The sequence below is a fragment of the Giraffa tippelskirchi genome, chromosome 6 (genome assembly GCF_054371585.1).
Source record: "Giraffa tippelskirchi isolate mGirTip1 chromosome 6, T2T-mGirTip1v1.2.pri, whole genome shotgun sequence".
Classification (NCBI taxonomy): domain Eukaryota; kingdom Metazoa; phylum Chordata; class Mammalia; order Artiodactyla; family Giraffidae; genus Giraffa; species Giraffa tippelskirchi.
Genome location: NC_137280.1, coordinates 82,698,283 through 82,720,064, shown reverse-complemented (window position 1 = coordinate 82,720,064; position 21,782 = coordinate 82,698,283). Strand labels below are relative to the sequence as shown.

At 48.2% G+C, this 21,782-nt stretch overlaps 2 protein-coding genes across 15 annotated transcripts in view; one reads left to right on the top strand and one right to left on the bottom strand.

The window, feature by feature from the left end:
* The window catches only part of SUGP1 (SURP and G-patch domain containing 1), a 33,576-nt gene extending 17,705 nt beyond the window's left edge, over positions 1-15,871 (bottom strand). For 2 of the 6 annotated variants that reach the window (XR_014055602.1, XM_081496133.1), the window contains exons 1-7: positions 15,820-15,871; positions 13,072-13,243; positions 9,311-9,411; positions 7,712-7,912; positions 5,567-5,678; positions 5,146-5,246; positions 3,991-4,114 (exon numbers count right to left, since the gene is read on the bottom strand). Coding sequence is in view for 5 of the 6 variants with exons in the window: in XM_081496133.1 (XP_081352259.1) it covers positions 3,991-4,114; positions 5,146-5,246; positions 5,567-5,678; positions 7,712-7,912; positions 9,311-9,411; positions 13,072-13,243; positions 15,820-15,853 (845 nt within the window). In the remaining variant the exon portion in view is untranslated. Of the gene's footprint in view, positions 1-3,990; positions 4,115-5,145; positions 5,247-5,566; positions 5,691-7,711; positions 7,913-9,310; positions 9,412-10,295; positions 10,502-13,071; positions 13,244-15,819 lie in introns of all 6 variants that reach the window. The other 4 variants (XM_081496137.1, XM_081496132.1, XM_081496135.1 and 1 more) reach the window with 4 other exon arrangements.
* Positions 15,872-16,193: 322 nt separating this feature from the next.
* MAU2 (MAU2 sister chromatid cohesion factor) overlaps positions 16,194-21,782 on the top strand; it is a 35,595-nt gene continuing 30,006 nt past the window's right edge. For 5 of the 9 annotated variants that reach the window (XM_081496129.1, XM_081496122.1, XM_081496128.1 and 2 more), the window contains exon 1: positions 16,194-16,487. In XM_081496129.1, coding sequence (XP_081352255.1) covers positions 16,212-16,487 — 276 coding nt within the window. In that variant the 5' untranslated portion in view covers positions 16,194-16,211. Of the gene's footprint in view, positions 16,494-21,782 lie in introns of all 9 variants that reach the window. The other 4 variants (XM_081496131.1, XM_081496130.1, XM_081496127.1 and 1 more) reach the window with 1 other exon arrangement.

The window sequence follows — 21,782 nt, the reverse complement described above, 5'->3', positions numbered from 1 at the left end:
GGCAGTGTCTTAACAAAACTAAATTACCATACAATCCAGCAACCACACTTTTTGATACATACAGTGCTGAAAATTTATGTCCACATAAAAACCTTCAACACAGATGTTTAAGGCAACTTTATTCATAACTGCAAAAACTTGGGAGCAACCAAGATGTCCTGAAGGAGGTGAATGGATAAATAAGTGGTGGTATATCCAGACAAGGGAAAATTATTAAGTGCTAAAAAGAAATGCGCTATCAAGCTACAAGAAAATAAAAAAAAAGACTCAGAGCAACCTTAAATGCATGTTACTAAGTAAAGAAAGCCAATCTGAAAACGTAACATACTATGATTTGAATTAAATGACATCCTGGAAAAGGCAAAACTAGAATCAGTAAAAAGATCAGTGGTCGCCAAGAGTTAGGGAGGGGAGAAAGAGGGGATGAATAGGCAGAACACAGGGAATTTTAGGGCAGTGGGAATGAATACTCTGTATATATCATAATGACAGACACACGTCATTACACATTTGTCCAAACCCAGTGAATACACTGGAGAAGGCAATGGCAACCCACTCTAGTACTCTTGCCTGGAAAATCCCATGGAAGGAGGAGCCTGGTGGGCTGCCATCTATGGGGTCACACAGAGTCAGACACAACTGAAGTGACTTAGCAGCAGTAGCAGCAGCAGTGAACACACAACATGAAGAGTGAACCCTAATGTAAACCATAGACTTTGGATGATTATGGTATGTCAATACAGGTTCCCTAATTGTAATAAATATACTATTCTGGTGGGGATGTTGATAATGAGGGAGGCTGTGCGTGTGTCAGGGAAGGAGGCACATAGGAAGTCTTTGTAGCCTCTCCTCAATTCTGCTGTGAACCTAAAACTGCTCCAAAAATAACATCATAAAACGTAAGAGACCAAAGCAAGAAGTTGTTCAAAGAGGGAAGGGAGCAGATGGCTGAATTTAAAAAAGACTCACGTCAACCAGGACATGGATTTAAAGTGATCTGATTTTTCCAAGAAAAGCAGACTGGGGAATTCACCCACTGGGGCAGGGAGACAGTGCTAAACGGAGTGGGTCTCCTCTAGGCTCACAGGCCTGCCTCTTCCTGACCTCAGCTGATGGTTCCTGCTGAGTCTCCTCTGAGCTGCTCTGAGAGGCAGCACCCAAGAGCCCCCCATGGGTAAGCCTGTCTGCAAGGAGGGTCCTCGCCCACTGTGGGCCCTGGGCACAAGTGCAGGGGATTTTACAACAAAGACCGCTCTGGTTGGAGTGGGCCGAGTTAACCAAAGTTAACACTTTGGTGTATTTCCTTCCAGACTTATTTTCAGTGCAGCTATATTTGAACAGAGGTGTGATTCTATTTTCCATATCCTGATTTTTTTTTTTAAGTTTCTTAAGCCAACAACATATGGCTTTCCCATTAGACTGCAGCCTGGCATGGTAGTGAAGGCATCTCCACAGACTGGTCTCCTTGGTTTCCTCACCGGTTAAAGGCCAACAGGCCAGGCTGCTGTAAAGAACAATATGGTTCACCCAGGTGATGTGTTAAGAGCCACACATGGCTTGAGATTTGCTGGCTGCTACCACCTTCAACAACTTGACTTCCAATGGCCAAGATTACACTAGGTTTAGCCCACTGGGGCTAGACATTCATCGTGTTCCTAATTTTTCATGACTACGACAGTGCTATATGTAATGTTATTTCTGGGGATGGCATCTCAGAAGTGGGATAACTGGTCAAAGGAACAGCTATTTCCAGTTTCTCTACAGATGAGCATAGCTATTACGTTTCCCAAAACACAGAGCTCCTCAGAGATCAGGAGAATAGCGAAGGACCAAGAGCAGCAGGAACACCAGATGGCTGTTAGATTTGGGGGTGAGAGGAGCTGCCTTGCACCTGACCCCCAAGGGGAGAGGAAACCGTCTGTTTGGTATGAACCTGCATGTCTTACGCAGGCCCAGACTGGCCTCCTTGGTTTCCTCACCAGTTAAAGGCCAACAGGCCAGGCTGCTGTAAAGAACAATATGGTTCACCCAGGTGATGTGTTAAGAGCCACACATGGCTTGAGATTTGCTGGCTGCTACCACCTTCAACAACTTGACTTCCAATGGCCAAGATTACACTGGGTTTAGCCCTTCCTTCCTTGCTTATGCTATATCCAACTCAGGGAGTGCCGACTGTGGATCAGCTCTGGTGTGGAAATGAGCTCCCCCAGACCACAAGCGTCACCTTCAGCTACTTCCCTGCCAGACAGCCCCAGGCTCTCATGCTCTTCTACCTCAACAGTCACCCTGTCACTACCCAACAAGCTGCATACCTCCCAGCAATGCCTTCCCAAAGGGCAACAGCTGCAGGGCGGGCCTGGAGTCACTTGTGGTGATAATGTCTCTTTGCTTTGACCCCACAGGAAAGGCTCAGCTGGAGCTGCTGAGCCCCGGAACCCTCTGACCAGGGAGAGCCACCTGGGCTGGAGGCCGTGTACAGAAACCCATTACCTTACCCACTGAGCCTGCAATAGATTTTTAGTCAGCTGTAGTCACGATGAGTGACTGGACACTAAGTTTCCTATTGAAATAAATAAACTTACTTATGTAAAGGAATGGAAAAAAAGATGTAGTGATGGATTGCTAAGTAACACTGGTTTGAACAGTGCAGAGCGACAGCTGGTATTACTACATTGTGAGGAGACCCTGGGTCTTCTGAGCGCTAGACCTGAACACCCCATGGCCCCCATGAAAGCTCCCAGATGCCTGCCTGGGCACCAGACACAGGGACATCTGAAACCCTCAGCAGTCCTCCTCCACCCCACCTGATGGCTCCCCTGTGACCCCATGTGTCCCAACCTGCTAGGTCTGACCACCCTCCACAGCTGTGGCCAGATGACCCTGGAAGCACAGCTGACCCCATCACTCCCTATGCAGACCCTCCAAAGGCTCTCAGGGAACACCTGAGCCCTCTGGGACAGAGCCCGGCCCGGGTCCATGGCCCATCTGCACCAACACTCAGCCTGCACCTCCGCCATCTCTGCGGCTTCACTCCTGCATGGCAGTCCCTCGACACCCTTCACGGTGTTCCGTGTCTAGCTCACACTGCCTCACATGTGGTAGATGCAACTGGCCACCTGCCCAGTATCCACTCCTGCTTCCTTCTTCCTGTGTCCCTGATGGCGTCCAGAGCTGCTGACTCAACCAGCCCAGATGGCTGCTGCTCCGGCACGTTTTGTTACGAGCGCCATCGCATCTCCTCACTGACTGAGTAGGAGGAACCTATGTTACTTGTGGCCCAAAGTGTCCTTGAGGGTGCATCACCCTCACAACGGGTTCAGCGTCCACCTCACAAACCTCTGCCTGCCCCCTCCCTGCAGCAGTGACCACCCTACCCGCCCCCAACATCCCGCCACGCAGCAGCCTGCCCCCATGAAAAGCAGGGGCTGAAGCCACCCAAAGAATGGCAGTGGGTGAGCACAGGCCCAGCCTGCGGGAGTGGTGTGTGGTGTCACGGCGGGGACAGCAGAGCAGCCTGGCTGCTTGCCCAACCCGCTCTGCGGACCCTGCACACAGGCTGTGGTTTGCCCTTCCCAGAGCCTGAGGTACCACATTCCCCACTCTCCTACCATCTCCCTTGTTGTAAAGATGAGAGGATGCACACAGTGAACAACAATTCTGTTAGTTTCTGTTTGAGAGCCCAGCCTATTCTGCTACAAAAAGAGCAAGGCAAGACTTTCTCCATGAGGCTCCCAGAGAACAGAAGGCTCCAAAGGTCCTCACATACCTGGCTCAGGGATGATTCAGGAACCAATGCACACTTGGAGAACACCTATGGGGCAGCAGGGCTAAACTCTGTGATCAGAAACTCCTGGACCTGGGTCTGGCTCTGCCAACCTCTTGCCATGGGATTCTAGCATGTCTCAGTAGCATAGCGACCCTGTTTTCTCAGCAGGGAAGCTATGACTAGGGTGAGAGCTTACGACCCCCCAGTGGGTGCCCCCCCCTTACCTGAATGCCTGGTTCTCACGGTTGTTCTGGAGCGCAATGATTTCCACCTCGGGACCCCCATCAGCTATGAACCTGGCCAACTTTTCTGCGAGGTTCTTGACCTCTTCGTCCTCTGGGGGTGAAACTTTAAGCAGGCTGTCAGTACTGAGCTCAACTCACCACACCCAACAACCTAATTTCTGCTAAGAACCCCACAGGCAACAAGAGGGGTTTATTTTAGGAACAATACAAAGAAAAACAGGCAAATGGGAATCAGATTACTGTACTGAAACGAAACAAAATTAATATAAATCTTGAGTCTCCGCCCCCCCACGCTCCACCCCTTCCCACCCCTTAGGTCTGAGGGTTTGGACCACACATTGGGATGTGGGAACAGAAGGTGAAGGATGGCCTGGGTCCAGGCTGGAGGAGAGATGGGAAGCCCCATCTTGGTCTTTCTGTTGGGAGCCGCCCACCCAGGTCACGTTGGGGGATGGGCCTGCCCCACTTCTCCTGGGAAGAAGGCCAGGGCCAGGGGCTGCAAGCGACAGACACGATGAACCAACGCCCATGGCCCACGTTTGGCTTACATATCAAGGCCCCTGCTGCCCACCAGCACCTGGCTGGTGTTTCACTTCATCACAGCTGGAGACCAGGCAGCATCTCCCCATCCCCTGACAGTCATCCCACCAGCATCTAACCAGCTAATTGTTTCTGTCTCCTGCCCGCCCCCCCCATGCCCCTGCCAAGTGTCAGGCACTGCATCTGTCTCCCGGGGCCTGGCGTCTGTCTCATGGAGCCCCGGCATCTGTCTCTAGGGGCCCGGTATCTGTCTCTCAGTGCCCGGCATGCCGCAGGTGCCCATAAGCACTTGTGAAAATGACCATGAACCAAGGGGCAAGTGTTCCTTCCCTGCATGTGCTTCCCATGTCTTAGCTGAGCTCCTGGACATAACCTTGATCTTTACCTTGACCCTTAGATTTCCCCACTCCTCGGAGCAACCAACTAGGGCAGTGCTAGTCTCAGCATGACCCCAGCTGCCTGGGAGGGCACAAACCTGCACTGTCAACACCACCCCATGCCAAAGAGGGCTCCAGGAAAGGAACCCCGATTCCACACAGGGTGTGGTTTGTCTGCACACCTCCCCAGAACCTCCCACCCTCTTTGCCCACCTACCTTTCTGAGAGGCTGCCTGCAACTTCTGTGCTTCCTTTCTTATCTCAGCTACCTTCTTTCTGTAGTAGAGGAATTCCCTGCTATTCTTACCGTGCAAAAACCTGGAGAGGAGTTTTACAGAACAGAGTAGAAAAATGAGCAACAGGGATGGGTGGGCCCATGCAGCTTCTGAAGACATGGTGTGCAAAAGCAAGCTGGTGAGCAGAGACGCCTTGAAGGGGCCCAAAAGTAAGTCTCCACACCACACTGGAGCCCCTGGCAATCTCTGGTGTGAACAGAAAGTGGTATCTGGCCCACGCAAGTAAGCACCCAGCCCCGGTCAGCCTCAGTCACCACCACAGCCTCATAGGAATGTGGGCATGTACTAACGTGTGGCAAGAACATTAAGTACCAGCGGCCTTCCCCTCCCAGAAATACTTACGAAAATGCCGGGTTATCCTTGTAGTTCTCCATAGCTACTTTTTCTAACTCGGGGCCTCCTTCTGCCACAAAGCGGGCCAATTTCTCTATCACTTTCCGAGTCTCGGCTCCCTCTGGGGGTGAAACTTTAAGGAGGCTGTCAGTACTGGGGTTCAACTCACACACCCCACAGTCAACAGGCACACTCTCTCTACGGACCACAAGGACAGAGGGGTGGGGGGAAAAGAGGGTGAAATGCGGGAGGTTGTTGGGAGTCCTGGGTCCATACACAAAAGCATCATGATGAGGGTGAGTCGGTCTAGACAGCCTTTGCGAGACACGCAAAAGGGGGGAGAAAAGTGTGTGAGCCTCCCAAAGGCCAAGCCAGTCACCAGGCTGGCAGGGAGACGTTGAGCCAGCTTCCCCCTTCTTTTTCGGAATGCTCAATTCTTTTATTTACATTATTTGATTCTTTATATTTCAGTACAATATATCCGTTCCCTTTCATCCTTCAAAGATGACAAATTCTTTTTTTAAATATCACTACAAACTCCGATTGAAAGACATGGGTGGGTTTCAATCCAACACAATTAATGTCATCACAGAAGCTCCATCTTCCCCTCTGTGGTTCGTGGAGCTTCTTCAGACTGGCTCCTAAGGCCTGCAGGCATGGCCTCAGTAGTCTCTGCCTGCCTCCTTGCTATCTGCTGGGAAAGGGCGCTTCAGGGTCATGTCAGACACTTCCTGCCCAGACTGAGTGCCAACCATTCTCCAGAAGTCCTGGCATCCGTGAGTGAGAAAGTGTGTTTCCAGGATAACATCTGGGAGCTAGGGGGGCTCACTGCAAACAGACTTAATTGTCACCTCAGGGCATTTTCAGTGAACAAAACTAAAAAATATACTTTTGTATTTGTATTGGCCTCTACTTCAAGCCACATGGAACTTGCTTCTGTATTTATTGCTGGCCTGTTTCATACAGCTTGAATCCCTCATACGAGAGCTTCCAGGAGAAATTTCTTGATGTCAGTCAATGCTTAGGAACGTTTGCTTCTCCTGGCAATGGGGCGAGACACTGAGTCTGTGGCCTTTCTCTTTCTCCTTGTCGCTTGTACTGCCAGGAAGCTCAGGAGGAGCTGGGAGAGAGGAGTGGTACAAGGTGTGGCCAAGGACCTAAAAGAGGTCTCAGGGACATTCGCGCCCACTTTTCCCCTTAGCCTCACCATCCTACCACATGCCTGGCAATGACCCTAACCTGTCACTTTATAAGTGCAGTTGCTTCTCTGAGGTTAAATCAATAGCAGGCCATAATAGGTCTCAAGGGCCTTGAGGCACCCACTGTCCCTCCTAAAGTGGCAGTTCCCAGCAGGGTACCACTGGGACTGCCAGGGCACCTCTCAGAGGAAGCACCACATTCACTGGCTCTATCCTGACTAAAGCTCCAGAGCTTGAGGCTGGCCACTGATCTGCTCAGATGCAAAGCCTGCAGTCAGCACCTCACCCAGAGCAGGAGGGCTAGAGGCTGTCACAACATGATGGCATGGTCACTTCAGTCTGTCCTCACTGTCAAAGACATGACTGTGCCAGCCATCCTGAAGGCCCAGGGCTGGGACTCCACGGAGCTCAGGTGGCACCGTCTCATTCTGAATATGGACAGGGCTGGGCACACTGGGCGTGCCGCCACCAGCCCCCTCCTCCGCCCTCCTCCACCAAGGGGCCTGAACTGGCTCACCTAAGGCCAAGGACCATCCTTCACTGGACAGGAGAGTGCACTTCCCAACCCCTATGCTCACACCTCTGGCCCAAACTAGTGGAGACTATTAACCCACACTGAGGAGCTCCTCTTCTAGAACGGGATGAGGAGTGTACAAATGAACACTCCCCTGAGAACGCCACCCCACCATGGAGACCAGCCCCCACAAGAGTGGACAGTGAGTCAAATGCTTCCAGGAAGAAGCCCGCACTCTGCAGCCCTTCCATGCTCCCCGTGGTCTACTCCTCACCTCTTCCCTCACCTCCCTCATCCTGAAGGGCCTCGCTCTGACCCTTGGCTCAGCCTGGAAACCTGGTGGCAACCCCCACCCAGCTGCGCTTTCCCTGGGAACATGGAGCCTGCCTGTGGAGCTGGAAGAGCAGCTGTGGAGGGTGGGCAGCAGTGCCCGCACCTTACCTTTGATCTCCAGCCACTGCTCATAGTCCTCCTCGTCGTCCTCGTCAGGAGACTGGAAGACACTCGGGCGGCTGGCCACAGGCAGCTGCTTGGCGTGCATGTAGTTCTTCACCGGGCCCAGCGGGCTACTCATGAGGGGGGGCCTCTTTCCGGGGCGGGGGAGCACACGAGGTGGGGCAGTGGGTGCGCTGGGGGGAGCATCTTGGGATACAAGGAGGGAGACGCACGCTCAAGGTCTGTGATGCAGGTTTCCTTGTCTTCCTGTCTAAATGGCCCTGAGCCCCCCTGGCTGGGTTCTTTAGTTTCCAGCACAGCACTGGCAGACAGTGGGTGCTCAGAAGCACTCAGGGAAGATGCCACCCCCATTTACAGACGAGGACCCTTGAAGCTTCGAGAAAACAACCTATAGGGGTCACCCAGCCCAGGACTCTGCAGGTGGCAACTCTGGCGGTAGGTGGCTCTGACACCTGCATCCATAGACTAGCGATGCAGCAACTCTTCAGGATAAGACCCGAATCTCCCATGCAGCATCCACCCACCCCCCCCCCCAACTGTCAGTAGTGGGCAGGAGCAGGCCCAAATAGGAGTTATTTGGGACTTTTCAACCACAACTCATGGCCTGAGACCCTGCAGTGAAGGGCTCTTATAGCCCTTCCTCCCTCTCTGTGGGCAAACTTGGCCTTGGGTTAACTTTTTTAGCTGTTACCTGGGAAACCTGACAAAAGTCCAAAGTCAGCTGTTTCACCAGTAACTTTCTTATAGTAAAAATGAGACTAATGGGACTTCACTGGTGGTCCAGTGGTTCAGAATCCATCTGCCAATGCAGGAGATGCAGATTCAATCCCTCGTCCAGGAAGATTCCACATGCCATGGGGCAGTAATTGGGGCCAGTGTGCCCCAACTACCAAGCCTGTACTCTAGAGCCTGTACACATGCTCTGCAACCACTGAAGCCCAAGTGTCCCTAGAGCCTGCGCTCTTGCAACAGGAGAAACCACTGCAATGAGAAGCCCGTGACCCGCAACTGGAGAGTAGCCTCCACTTGCCGCAACGAGAAAGCCCAAGTGCAGCAATGAAGACCCAGCACAACCAAAAATAAATAAACGAGTAAGTAAATAAAAGAAAATTTTTTAAAAATGAAACTAGTAAACTGCACAAGCATAGTTGTGGGTGGACTTCCCACAGGTGGTGATGCCGACACCTGGTGTGTCCCACGGGGCTCCTGTGGGCCAAGTCGCCCCTCACCACCTACAGAAGGAGGGCCTGTTCCTTACACTGCAGCTCCCACTCTAACTCAAGCCACAGTCCCACAACCCTGGGGTGCACTGAGTTCTGGCCCCTACTGCCTGCTCCCCAAATAGAAACCTGGCTTATCTGCTTCTAGTTCTTGTAGGTCTGCCTAAACTGCAGGGTCTGCATTCTCCCCTGGGCATTTCCTATGAGGACAAGTAGAATGAAGGTGCTCAATGAACAAAGGGTGAGAGAAACAAGTTGTGAGGTGGGACCTGCCACTTTCAAGGTACTGAGGACCCTTGGGGGAGAGAGTCAGCAGGCGTACGTCTAGGAGGAGGTGACACAGGACAGGGGTGACTACGCTTACCTGTGCTGGTCTGTGCCTTCTGCAACTTCAGAAACTGCTGCAAGAAGCTGCCGTCGTTGGCAAACTTGTTGGAAACGTTAGAGTTGTGTGCATTTGCAATTCTAGACCGGAGGCAGAGGACAGAGAGGATAAGCCTTGGGAGGAGGGCAGGGTGCATGCCTTGCTGCCCTCAGTCCTACTCCCACCACTGTGTTCTAAGAGGACCCAAAATGGACCCCCGAAGATGCCAGGGACCCACTGAGTGCAGGGAGCAGCCTTCAGAGAAGTCAGATGGAACAATCTGGTTCTACTAGTCAATGGAATGCTACCTGTGCTGACGTTGTCTCTATCTGCATGTTGACCCTCTGGGTTCAAAGGCTTCCCCAACAAGATGGCTCAGAAGTACCTGCCCTGCTCCCACACAGCACCTGCCATACCTATTGTTAATGAGTCATCTGGGCTATCGCTGGCTCCTATATCTGTCCTACCAGCTAAACTGTATGGTTCTCAAAGGCAGGGCCTGTGTGTATACCTGTGTGCGACCACAGTTCTGGGCTGAGATCAGTCAGCACTTCTGTGGGTTTCACATGCGTCCAAGAAAATACCCAAAGAAATCTCTTGGTGGGAGAATTAGAAAGAAATTTTACACTCTTATTACTTTCTCTCTCTTTTATTTTTACAAAGGGCATGTTTTATTTTTTTAAAGACTTTTTTTTTAATGTGGACCATTTTCACAGTCTTTACTGCATTTGTTAAATATTGCTTCTGTTTTATGTTTTTGGCTTTTTGGCCACAGGGCAAGTGGGACCTTGGTTCCCCGATCAGGGATCAAACCTGCACTCCCTGCACTGGGAGGTGAAGTCATAACCACTGGATCACCAGGGAAGTCCCAAGTATGTTTTATTTTGAAAAAGAAAATGTATTTTGAACGAAACACAAAAGCAAACCCTTATTATAAAAGTTATAGGGGGCTTCTCTGGTGGCTCAGTGGTAAAGAATTGCTTGCCATTGAAAGGAGACACAGGAGATGCAGGCTGAGATCCTTGGGTCAGGAAGATCCCCTGGAAAAGGAAATGGCAACCCACTCCAGTGTTCTTGCTTGGAGACTCCCAGGGACAGAGAAGCCTTGCAGGCTGCAGTCCACAGGGTCGCAAAGAGTGGGACGCAACTGAGCAAAAAAGTGATGGAGGCTCATTACGAGCAAATGGGAATCTGGAAAAAAACAGAAATACAGAAAGCAAGGAGAAAACCCCTCAAAAGTCTCCTCACCTCACAAGAGTCACTAAAACAGTTTGGTATACTTCTTTGATTAATCCTTAATCAGAAATAGAAGGATTTCACGGTTATGTATTCTACTTCTTTCATCTTTTACTACAGAATACTGTCTTGCTCAAGCCTCAGAAACTCCTCACAGGCGCTTTCAGAGCCACATCCATCATATAGACACACTCAATAACTGGTAAAAGCTCAAGGAGCCCACAGGTCTGAATTTTTTCCTTTAAAATAAAGTTCTAGCCTCCTAGAAATCTGTTCTAATGAAGTAAAAGAGGAAAAAAAACATAAGAAGTCAACAAGGGGCACTGGTTAAATAAATTACAGGACATCCATAGGGCAGATGGAATGGTCCTGGAAAGCTAAAGTTTTATAAATAAAACAACCAAACATAATGATAAGTGAAGAACAAAAAGGCAAGATGTGAAACAGTATCTGCAGCGCGGTCCCATTGATGTAAACATATATTTGACTGAAAAAGCTTACAAAAATCCATCAAAAAGCAATCAGCACTATCCTGTGAGCTGCAGGGTTACAACTGATTTTATTTTTTCCTCTATTTCCCAGTTTTTCTACCACATATAGGAATTATCTTTAAAGTTAAAAGAGAGAGAAGGCAACAAAGAGAGAGAAGGTGAGGGTGGGACGTTCTGGGAGAATAGCATTGAAACATGTATATTATCATATGTGAAACAGAACACCATTCGATGTTCGATGCATGAGACAAGGGCTCAGGGCCGGGGCAATGGGATGACCCAGAGGGATGGGATGGGGAGGGAGGTGGGTGGGGGGTCCAGGAAGGGGAACACATGTAAACCCATGGCTGATTCATGTCAATGTATGGCAAAAACTATTACAATATTGTAAAGTAATTAGCCCCCAACTAAAATAAATAAATTTATTAAAAAAAAAAAAAAAGTTGTTTTATATGAAAGAAAGAGCCACTGATGACCAGCCTTGGCATTAAACAAGCATTAAACAAGCAGGGCCTTCTAGTGACCCTGGCCCTGTCCTCACGCTGTGTACACCTCCCGCAGGAGGGACAGAAAGAAGGCAGGAACAATGAAAGACAAGAAAACACTTTGGAGGGAATTCCCTGGCAGTCAAGTGGTTAGGACCCTGAACTTTCACTGCCAAGGGCCCAGGATCAATCCCTGATTGGGTAACTAAGATTGCGCAAGCTGCACAATGGCTTTAAAAAAAAACCAAACAAACCCATTTTGGGGCAGTAGCATGCCAGCAAATGAATCCCACATAAAAACCACCCAATACAAACAACAGCGGTTATTAGTTATTACACAGGTGTTGAATGATGGCTCTTGATGAACACATAAACAATACATGGTCCATTCACACAAGAGAATATTATTCAGTCAAAAAAAAAAGAGAATGAAGTCCTAACACAGCTACAAAGTGATGAACCTTGAAAACATTATGTCCAGTGAAAGAAGCCAGACACAAAAGGTCACATATTGCATGAAACATCTGAAATAGGTAAATCCACACAGACAGAAAGTAGATTAGTCATTGTTAGGGAAGTCTCTCCCTTGGGGAGAAGCCACAGACTCTTAGAAAATGTGGGCACTGGAACAAAGCTTTAGTGCAGGGCTAACATGCTCATGGGCTTCCCTGGTGGCTCAGTGGTAAAGAATCCGCCCGCAGGAGACACATGTTCAATCCCTGGGTGGGGAAGATCCCCTGGAGAAGGAAACGGCAACCCACTCCAGTATTCTTGCCTGGGAAATTCCATGGACAGAGGAGCCTGGTGGGCATAGTACATGGGGTCACAAAAGAGTTGAACACGACTTAGTGACTGAACAACATGCTCCACACTTCAGACCATAGAGGAAGGGATTTGTCTTTCCATCAGTCTCCAGCGTGGAGATCTTGTCACCCTGATCACATCACTGCTGCTCAAAACTCTTGGGTGCCTACAGAGTTTCTCAGAACAGTCAGGAGGAAACCCTGCCGAAGCTACCTCTCACCTGACTCAGAAACAGCCCCTTTGGTGCAGCAGCTCGGGTTGCCTGACACACAAGGCTCACCTCCCTTTCTGGCCTTTGCAGTCCTTTCCTGCGTCCTCAAAGGGCTAGCTCTGCCTGGGCCTTCAGAATGCAGAGCCTCTTCTGCATCTGGGAGCACAATGCCTCATGTTACCTACCATCAGCTCTGGGGGTATAACTGGGACTCCTCCTTGCTAGTAGGCTGAGAGCCCCATAAGGGCAGAGATGGAATCTGGGTTTCTGCTTTGTGCTATACTCGTGGTCCCTGGCCCACAAATGGTCAGCAGTAAATAACCACGGAGTGAAAGAGGTGGAAGCCATCCTCTGGCATCTCATACACCCCGTGTTTCTCTCCTGCCACAATGAGCCTCCTAAAAAAGTGTACCTGTGTCCCTCCTTGCACCATCAGGTTGGAGTCAGATGCAGCAACATCTCAACTGCTCTCACAAGCAAAACTCTCTGCTGGTGACCTTCTAAGACCTTAACCCAGCCTCAGGGTAGACTTACTCGCCAGGATGCGGGGGCTGAGTGCTGGCCACCTGATTCTGCTTGGCCTTCTGCTCCATTCTGGCTTCAATTTCCCGTTTCTTCTGAGCAATGAGCTCCTCCTGGTGAAGGATGTTCATGTTCATTTTTCCAGACTTGGGGGGAGCAACCCCAAACCACCGGTTAGCCTTTCCTGGGGAGGGAAAAGAAGTACATCAGAAATCACCTTTGCTCTGAAGAAATACAGATGACCAACAGGTACACGAAAAGATGCTCAACATTGCTAATTATGAGAGAAATGCAAATCAAAACTACAGTGAGGTACTGCCTCACACCACTCAGAATGACCATCATTAAAAAGTCTATAGAAAACAAATATTAGAGAGGGTGTGGAGAAAAGGGAACCTTTCTACACTGTTGGTGAGAATGAAAGTTGGTGCAGCCATTATGGAAAACAGTATGGAGGTGCCTCAGAAAACTAAAAATAGAATTACCATATGCTCTGGCAATAACATTCCCAGGCATGTATCGAGACAAAACTCTAATTCAAAAGGATACATGAACTCCTATGTTCACAACAGCCAGGAAACGGAAGCAACCCACATGCCCACTGACAGATGAATGGAGAAAGATGTCATACATGTGTACAATGCAACATTACTCAGCCATAAAAAATGGTAAGATAATGCCATTTGCAGCAACATGGATACAACCAGAGATTATCATACTCAGCGAAGTAAGTCAGAAAGACAAATACCATATGATATCACTTCTACTTGGAATCTAAAATATGACACAAGTGCACCTATCTATAAAACAGAAACAGAATCAGGGACATACAGAATAGACTGGTGTTTGGATTAGGAGTTTGGGATTAGCAGATGCAAACTCGTATATTTGAAATACATAAACAACAAGGTCCTACTGTACAGCACAGGCAAGAATATTCATATCCTGTGATATATCATAATACAAAAGAACATGGAAAAGAATGTATATATACGTATAACTGAATCACTAGGCTGCACAGAAATAATAAACACAACATTGCAACTCAACTATACTTCAATTAAAAAAAAAAAAAAGAAAGAAAGAAACAAATCACTTTGGCTCCACAAACATGCCCAGCAGCTGCTACATGGAGCAGCCCAGATGCTGCTGCCTGCAGCAACTGGCATTCAGACTGACATTCATTCACATTCACAAATCTGTTCATTTATTTAGCAAGCATTTTAGTGAGTTATGCACCAGGTGCTGTACTTGGTGCTAAACAAGACAGATGGAGCTCTGCTCATGCGCGATTCACCTCTGGCTGAGGATACAACAGACTTATAACAAGAAAGTAGTTGCAAAATCGTTAAGAGCTCTCTGTTGGAAACAAACAAAAAATGGGGAGAAGGAATAACAGAGGAACACCTATAGAGCTAAGGCAGCCAGAAAATAGCTGTTAGAAGAAGGGACATTTAAGCTAAAATCAGAAAGATAAAGAGTCGGCTTCCTGAAAAGCCACATGGGGAGTGATTTGGGCAGAGTAAGGAGCAGACATAAAAGCCCAAGGGACCAGCAAGGGTCCAATATGGCCAGAATGGACAGTTCCAGGGGTGGGCCTCACAGGGTGTGGTGGGAGAAGATAGGGAGTCTGAGTTGTACTTAAAGGGCTTTAAGAAGCCACAGAGGAGTATTAAGCTGATAAGATCCAATTGGTACTTTTATTTGTAAGATCATTTCGGCTACTGATTGAGCAGAGTAAGGAGGAGACAATCAAGAGGCTTACTGGCTGTAAGCAAAAGATGACAGTGTCTTCAGACAAGGGTGGTAGCTGTGGAGATAGAAAAGCCACCTTGAAGGTTCCCCATGGGGCTCAAAATAAAATCCAAACTCTGAAAGGTGATTTTCAAGGCCCTGCCAGAGATAACCCCCCTTCCCACTTCCAGTTTATCCCTGATATTTCTCAAAATAACAAACCCTCAAGGCCTTTGCACTTTCTGTTCCTCTCCATGGAAGGCTTTTGCCTTCCAATAGTTGGCACCTTCTCATCTCAAATGTCTTCTGTTCAAAAAGGCCTTCCTTGACCACTCAATCTCAGCAGCCTCCATTTCCACTCTCTCAAGTCATTATAACTAACTCTCTCTAAATACCTCCTCCTTGTGCATTGTATGATGCTTCGGTAGAAGGTAACCTTCGGTAAGACACGACCCCATTTTGGATACCACTGTATCCTCAACAACTAACACTGTGCCTTGCACATAAAGAATATTTGCTGAATGCATCCCAGTCTGCGGGCGCTAGAACTGGGAGAGAGGGAGGAGCAAGGTTTATGGTAAAAGGGGGGATCTAAAGACCCAGGAAAATGTGTACAGGGAGTCAGAGTGCAGTTCGGCAAAGCACCTTTTCCAGAAAGTGGGACAGAGGCCAGGAAGGAGCTATTACGAAGAGAGGGGCGCAGAACAGCCGAAGGTTGCCCTGGCTCGGGGAGCGGAGCTTAACTCTTAAGGCAGTTAGCTCGGAAAGCAGGCGCAGGGCAGATACCGGTGGCGGCCTTTCAGGAAGGCCTGGCGTCCTCACCAAACCGGCGGTGGGGGCGGGGAGGATAACTGGGTCTCGGGGGGTCCCAGGAGACTGGGGTGGTGCAGAAACCGCCTCTTCCAGACGCCCGGAGGCTGAGGCTAAGGGCCAACACGGGTTGAGATAGGCCCGATGGGATAGCGAAGCAAATACGCATAGCCGGAGGACCCAGGCGGACGCTTGAGGGAAGGCGGGGGCTGTTACCTGCAACATCCCGGTTGTCCATCTTGAGACTCATCCAATCCCACAATGCTCCGGCGCCACCGGAGGGAGGGGGGCTTGTTATAGTGCCAGTGGCCTGATGGGAGATGTAGTCCGCCTCGGCAAGCCAAGCCCTACCATTGCTTGGACATCTGGGTCTTCCCCCCAGGAACGCAAACCTCAGCCCATCGGCAGTCTCTGGTCTCAGCTACGCGGACCAGAGAGTGTCGCCTTTTCTCAGACCTTCGCGGAGCCACGGCCACTTCAAATACAAACTACATATTCCAGGATGCTTTGTGCAGCAGCTCTCGCGAGAAAGGCGAGGAGCTCCGGCCCCGCCCCACGCGCCTGTTTCCGCCTCCCTGTGGCGGCGGCTTGTTGTTGTGGAGGCTAAAATGGCGGCTCAGGCTGCTGCGGCGGCTCAGGCTGCGGCGGCCCAAGCAGCGCAAGCCGAGGCGGCTGAGTCGTGGTACTTGGCGCTCTTGGGCTTTGCCGAGCACTTCCGCACTTCCAGCCCGCCCAAGATCCGCCTGTGCGTGCACTGCTTGCAGGCCGTGTTCCCCTTCAAGCCGCCTCAGCGCATTGAGGCCCGAACACATCTGCAGCTCGGCTCGGTGCTCTACCACCACACCAAGAACAGCGAGCAGGCGCGCAGCCACCTGGAGAAGGCGGTGAGCGTGGGCTGGGCCGCAGGGGAGGAGGTGCGGGTTCCTTTCCGGGCTTCAGCTGACGGGCCGCGACCCCGGCGGGCGGGGGCCGCCGCTGGGCCGCTCCTCTGGAACCTGGGGCGTGACTTCCGCACGAGCAGCAATACTCCCAAAGCTGTTAGCCTTTCAGGGGATCCGAGGGCCTCGCCCCGTACCTTACTTGGTATCTCTGGTGACAGCCAGAGGCCTAGGACTCCGCTCAGGATACTCCGAGAGTTGCCTGTTTCACGAGCAACAGGGTTCCCAAGTTCTTTAGGTTTTCAAGAAGATGTCATTTTGGGGAATCTTTGAGGACGCCGCCAGATCGGCCAGTGGATCCTACAGCTTCTAGCTCCTCAGGGCTCAGCGCTGGGAACTTCAGCCTGAACGCTCCCTTCTGAGTTGACTCGGGATAGGGGAGGGTCCAGGTAACCCCAGGTAACAGTCCAGGCATCCTTTGAGAATCTGAAATTTGCCTTCCGAGGAAATCTAGGAAGGTCTCGCCCAGGACATGGAAGTCTGAGAAGGACTTCCAGACGGAAGATACTGTGCCTCCATCAGTGATGAGGGGAGTCATAGGCGGTAGGCAGACCCTAGAGATGGTTGGTTGACGTCTTGAAAAAAAGCACAACTGAGGGTTGCGGGGTCTGGATTCCAGGGATCAGGACTCCTGCTTTCTCCACAACCACCTGTGACTTCTCTTCCTCTCACCATCCACTGGTCCATCCCCTTCAGAGGGCAGGCCCCATCTTCCCACGATGACTTGTGGGATCTTGGTGCCCCGAAGAATGTGGGAAAGTGGCCGTCCCTCTGTTCTCTGGGGCTGTGGAGTTGTTCCTTTCAGAGCAACACTGTGCTCCTGTCAGACGGTGTTTCCATTTGCCATTTACTCAGCTTTATTCAGCTTAGAGGAGAGGCTTCTTGAGTAGAATCAATGACCATATAAAAAATGCTTGATCCGAGGTAAATCTGAATTCACCTGTGGCAAGTAACAAGTTGCCTTGGGGAGGATAATCAGATCTGTGTTTTTCAGACTGTAGAGTTGGAAGGGGCTTTTGTCCTTGCTTGATCCACTTCCTTGTTTAAGGAGTGAGGCAGTATGGGCCCTGAGAGGTGAAGTGATTTGCACAAAGCCGCACAGCAAATTATTAACAAAATTGGTCTCACAGGTAGGCTCAAGACCACCAGGGTGGATGCCACGACATTAAGTCATCATTTTTGTGAAGTTTGTTTCTTCTGTTCATTCAGCAGATATTTAATCAGCTCACACTGGGTACCAAGCCCTGTTCTAGGTGCCGAGGATCAGCAGTGACTAATAAAACAGTCCCTGCCCACATAAGCTTGTGTTTTTGTGAGGGAGACAAACAGTGAATATGTCGTAAAAGATTAGGCAGTGATGGAAGAACCATTAAACATGTGGACCAGGGTGAAGGTTGGAGTTGACAGGGAGCTATTTTTGGCAGAGGTAATCAGGGAGTCTCTATTTGTGGGAGTGATGTTTGAACAGAGGCTTGAATGAGGTGGAAGAGGCAAGCCTTGAGAACTGCTCCAGGTTTCAGGTCAATCCCTAGAAATACCCCAGTTGTTGGTGACTAGTTGATATCGGGGTGGTTATAAAGCTGTCCCTTCTGTCAATTAACAACAAATCCTGCCACCTCCTTTCTTTGGTCTCCAGGCCATTCAGCCTGGGTTTTTTTTTTCTTTTTTTTTTAATTGAATTATTATGGGGTTTTTAAAATTTTCTTTGGCCATGGTGTGTGGCTTGTAGGATCTTAGTTTCCCAACCGGGGATTGAACCCACGCCACAACTCAGTGAAAGCACTGAGTCCTAACCACTCGACTGTCAGGGAATTCCCAGTTGAAATGTAGTTGACATAACAGTACAGTAAGTCCCCTGCATACAAACGAGTTCCGTTCTAAGAGCACATTCGCAAGTCCAATTTATTCTAAGTCCAACAAAGTTAGCCTAGGCACCCAGTTAACACAATCGACTGTATGGTACTGTACTAACAGGTTTATAATACTTTTCACACAAATAATACATAAACAGACACAAAAAAATTAGTTTTAATCTTACAGTACAGTACTTTGAAAAGTAGAGTAGCACAGTACAACAGCTGGCATACAGGGACTGGTAGCAGTACCACCTACATCACTGCTGATTTTGTACTTGCTTCTGAACATCCTGGGCTTGAAATAAAGATACTGTACTCTATACACTACTGTACAGTAAAGTACACAGAATTGCAACCACTTGTAGAGGGTGTACTCACATGATAGAGTACGCCAGACAGGTGTACTAGCTTATGAGAGTGGACACATGAACACACAATCACATCTTTGGAAGGTCACAACTTGAAGGTTTCATATGTAGGGGGCTTTCTGTATTGTGTTAGTTTCAGGTATATTATGTAGAGCTTTGACATTTGCATGCATTGGGGAATGATCACCATAATAAGTTTAGGAACCATCTGTCCTCATACAGTTATTACAGTATTATATGGACCATATTCTTTATGCTGTGTGTTACATCTCCATTGGGTTGCTTGTTTCATAACTGGAGGTTTGTATTTCTTAACCACTACCACCTGTTTTGCCCATCTGGCAACTGTTGTTTATTTTCTGTATGTATTAGTATGTTTTCATTTTGTTTGCTTATTTTGTTTTTTAGATTCCACATGTAAATGAGATCACGCAGCATTTATGTTTCTTTGTCTGGCTTGTTTGACTTAGCATAATACTTTCTAAATCCATTTATGTTGTTGCAAGTGGCAAGATTTCATATTTTCTTTTAAAGGTTTTTTTTATTTGATGTGGACCTTTAAAAAAAATTATTTATTTATTGTCTGTGCTGGGTCTTTGTTGCTGTGAGCAGGCTTTCTCTAGTTGTGGCAAGCAGGGGCTACTCCTTAGCTGTGGTGCATGGGCTTCTAATTGTTGTGACTTCCCTTGTTGCAGAACATGGGCTCTAAGACACGCAGGCTTCATTTGTGGCACACGGGCTCAGTAGTTGTGGCACATGGGCTTAGTTGCCCATGGCATGTGGAATCTTCACAGACCAGGGATTGAACCCATGTCCCTTGCATTGGCAGGCAGATTCTTAGCCACTGGACCACCAGGGAAATCCAAGATTTCATTGTTTTGATGGCTGATTAATATTACCTTGTATGATAGCCATTCCCTTCTCCAGGGGATCTTCCTAACCCAGGCATTGAACCTCGGTCTCATGCATTGCAGACAGATATTTACTGTCTGAGCCACCAGGGAAGCCCCCAGTATTACCTTGTATGTGTATACCTCATTGTTTTTATCCATTCAGCAATCAATGGACATTTAGGTTGCTTCCATATCTTACCTATTGTAGTAATAAATAATGTTGCAGTGAACAATGGAGTGCACATTTATTTTTGAGTGTCTTTGTTTTTATCAGGTAAATACCCCAAAAGTAAAACTGCTGAATCCTGTGGTAATTCTATTATTTTTTTTAGGAACTTCCATACTGTTTTCCATAGTGGCTGCACAAATTAACAGTCCTACCAACAGTGTACAAGGGTCCCCTTTTCTCCACATTCTGACCAGCACTTGTTATTTGTTGGCTTTTTGGTGTTAGCCATTCTGACAGGTGTGAGGTGGTATCTCACTATGATTTTTGATTTGCATTTCCCTGATAATTACTGTCTTTTCATGTGTCCATTCATCTTTTCATGGCCACCTGTATGTATTCTTTGGGAAAATGTCTCTTTAGGGCCTTCATCCATTTTTTAATTGGATTGTTTGGTTTTTGGATGTTAAATTGTAAGAGTTTTTTTGTATGTTTTGGATATTAACCTCTTACTGGATCTATAATTTTCAAATACAGTTGACCTTCCTTATCAGTGGGTTTCACATCCTCGGATTCAACCAACCAAGGATATAAGGGCTGATTATATTCATTGTGTGAATTAAGTTGATGAAAATGTAATTATGGTTTTGGACCGTGAATTTTAAATCATTATATCTAGGCTCAAACACATTTTTATTCAAAGTAGAAACCACTACAATCAACACATTTTTGCCAACAAAAAATCAGTTTGTTTAGTCCTATAGTATCAAAATCCATGCTATGAGATTTGACGAACTCTTGAAAAGCATTTTCTGCCTCCTGCTGGTTGTGGAAGTATTTTCCCTGCAAAAAGTTGTTGAGATGCTTGAAGAAGTGGTAGTCAGTTGAAAATGGTGAATATGGTGGATGAGGCAAAACTTCATAGCCCAATTTGTTCAACTTTTGAAGCATTAGTTGTGCAACATGCAGTTGGCTGGCGTTGTCATGGAGAAGAACTTCTGTTGACCTATCTTTTTTTTAATAGAAGATAGAAGCCCATTCCGTTGATCAATGCCAGCTGCAGTTTTTGGTGCATCTCATCAATTTGTTGCGCATACTTCTCAGAGATGTAATGGTGTCAGTGAGATCCGTGAAGCTATAGTGGATCAGACTGGCGGCAAACTACCAAAACAGTGACCATGACCCTTTTTTGGTGCAAGTTTGGCTTTGGGAAGTGCTTCTTCTCCGTCCAGCCACTGAGCTTGTCACTGCTGGTTGTTGTATACAATCCATTTTTAGTCACATGTCACAATCTGATTGAGAAATGGTTTGTTGTTGCATAAAATAAGAGAAGACAACACTTCAAAATGAGGTGTTTTTTTTTTTTCTGGTCAGCTCATGAGGCACTCACTCACTGAGCTTTTTCACATTTCCAATTTGCTTCAAATGCCAAATGACCACAGAATGGTTGACGTTGAGTTCTTCTCGTATAGTTGTAAGAGGATCAGCTTTGATGACGGCTCTCAACTGTCGTTGTCTGCCGGAGTCCTGCTCCAGCTGGTCCAGGGGTTCCCTCAGGATGGACGGCGTCGGTGAAGAGAAGAGAAGACACAGACGAGAAAGCAGCGTCAGCGTCTGAGCTTTATTTTTCAAAGGGAGCTTTTATATCTTGAGTTGTAGAGTCATGCCAAATCAACTTAACGGGTTGGCAGTTTTTGACCCTTATCGAAACCAGGATATTTTTGTATATATCTTATTTACAAAGGTCCTAAGTTGTTTACATTATCTTCTGACCTGGAGGCCTGCTAACATCTTTGTGACTCTTTAGTGATAAGGGTTGATTAGCCAAAACACTTGTTTTTTGAAGAATACTGGCACAGTGGATTATGACAAAGAAAGAATTCATTAACTCAAAGGTTTAAAGTAAAACTTGTTTTTTGTAATCTATCTTTTGCCTTGAGCTTAACAGAAAAGAATGC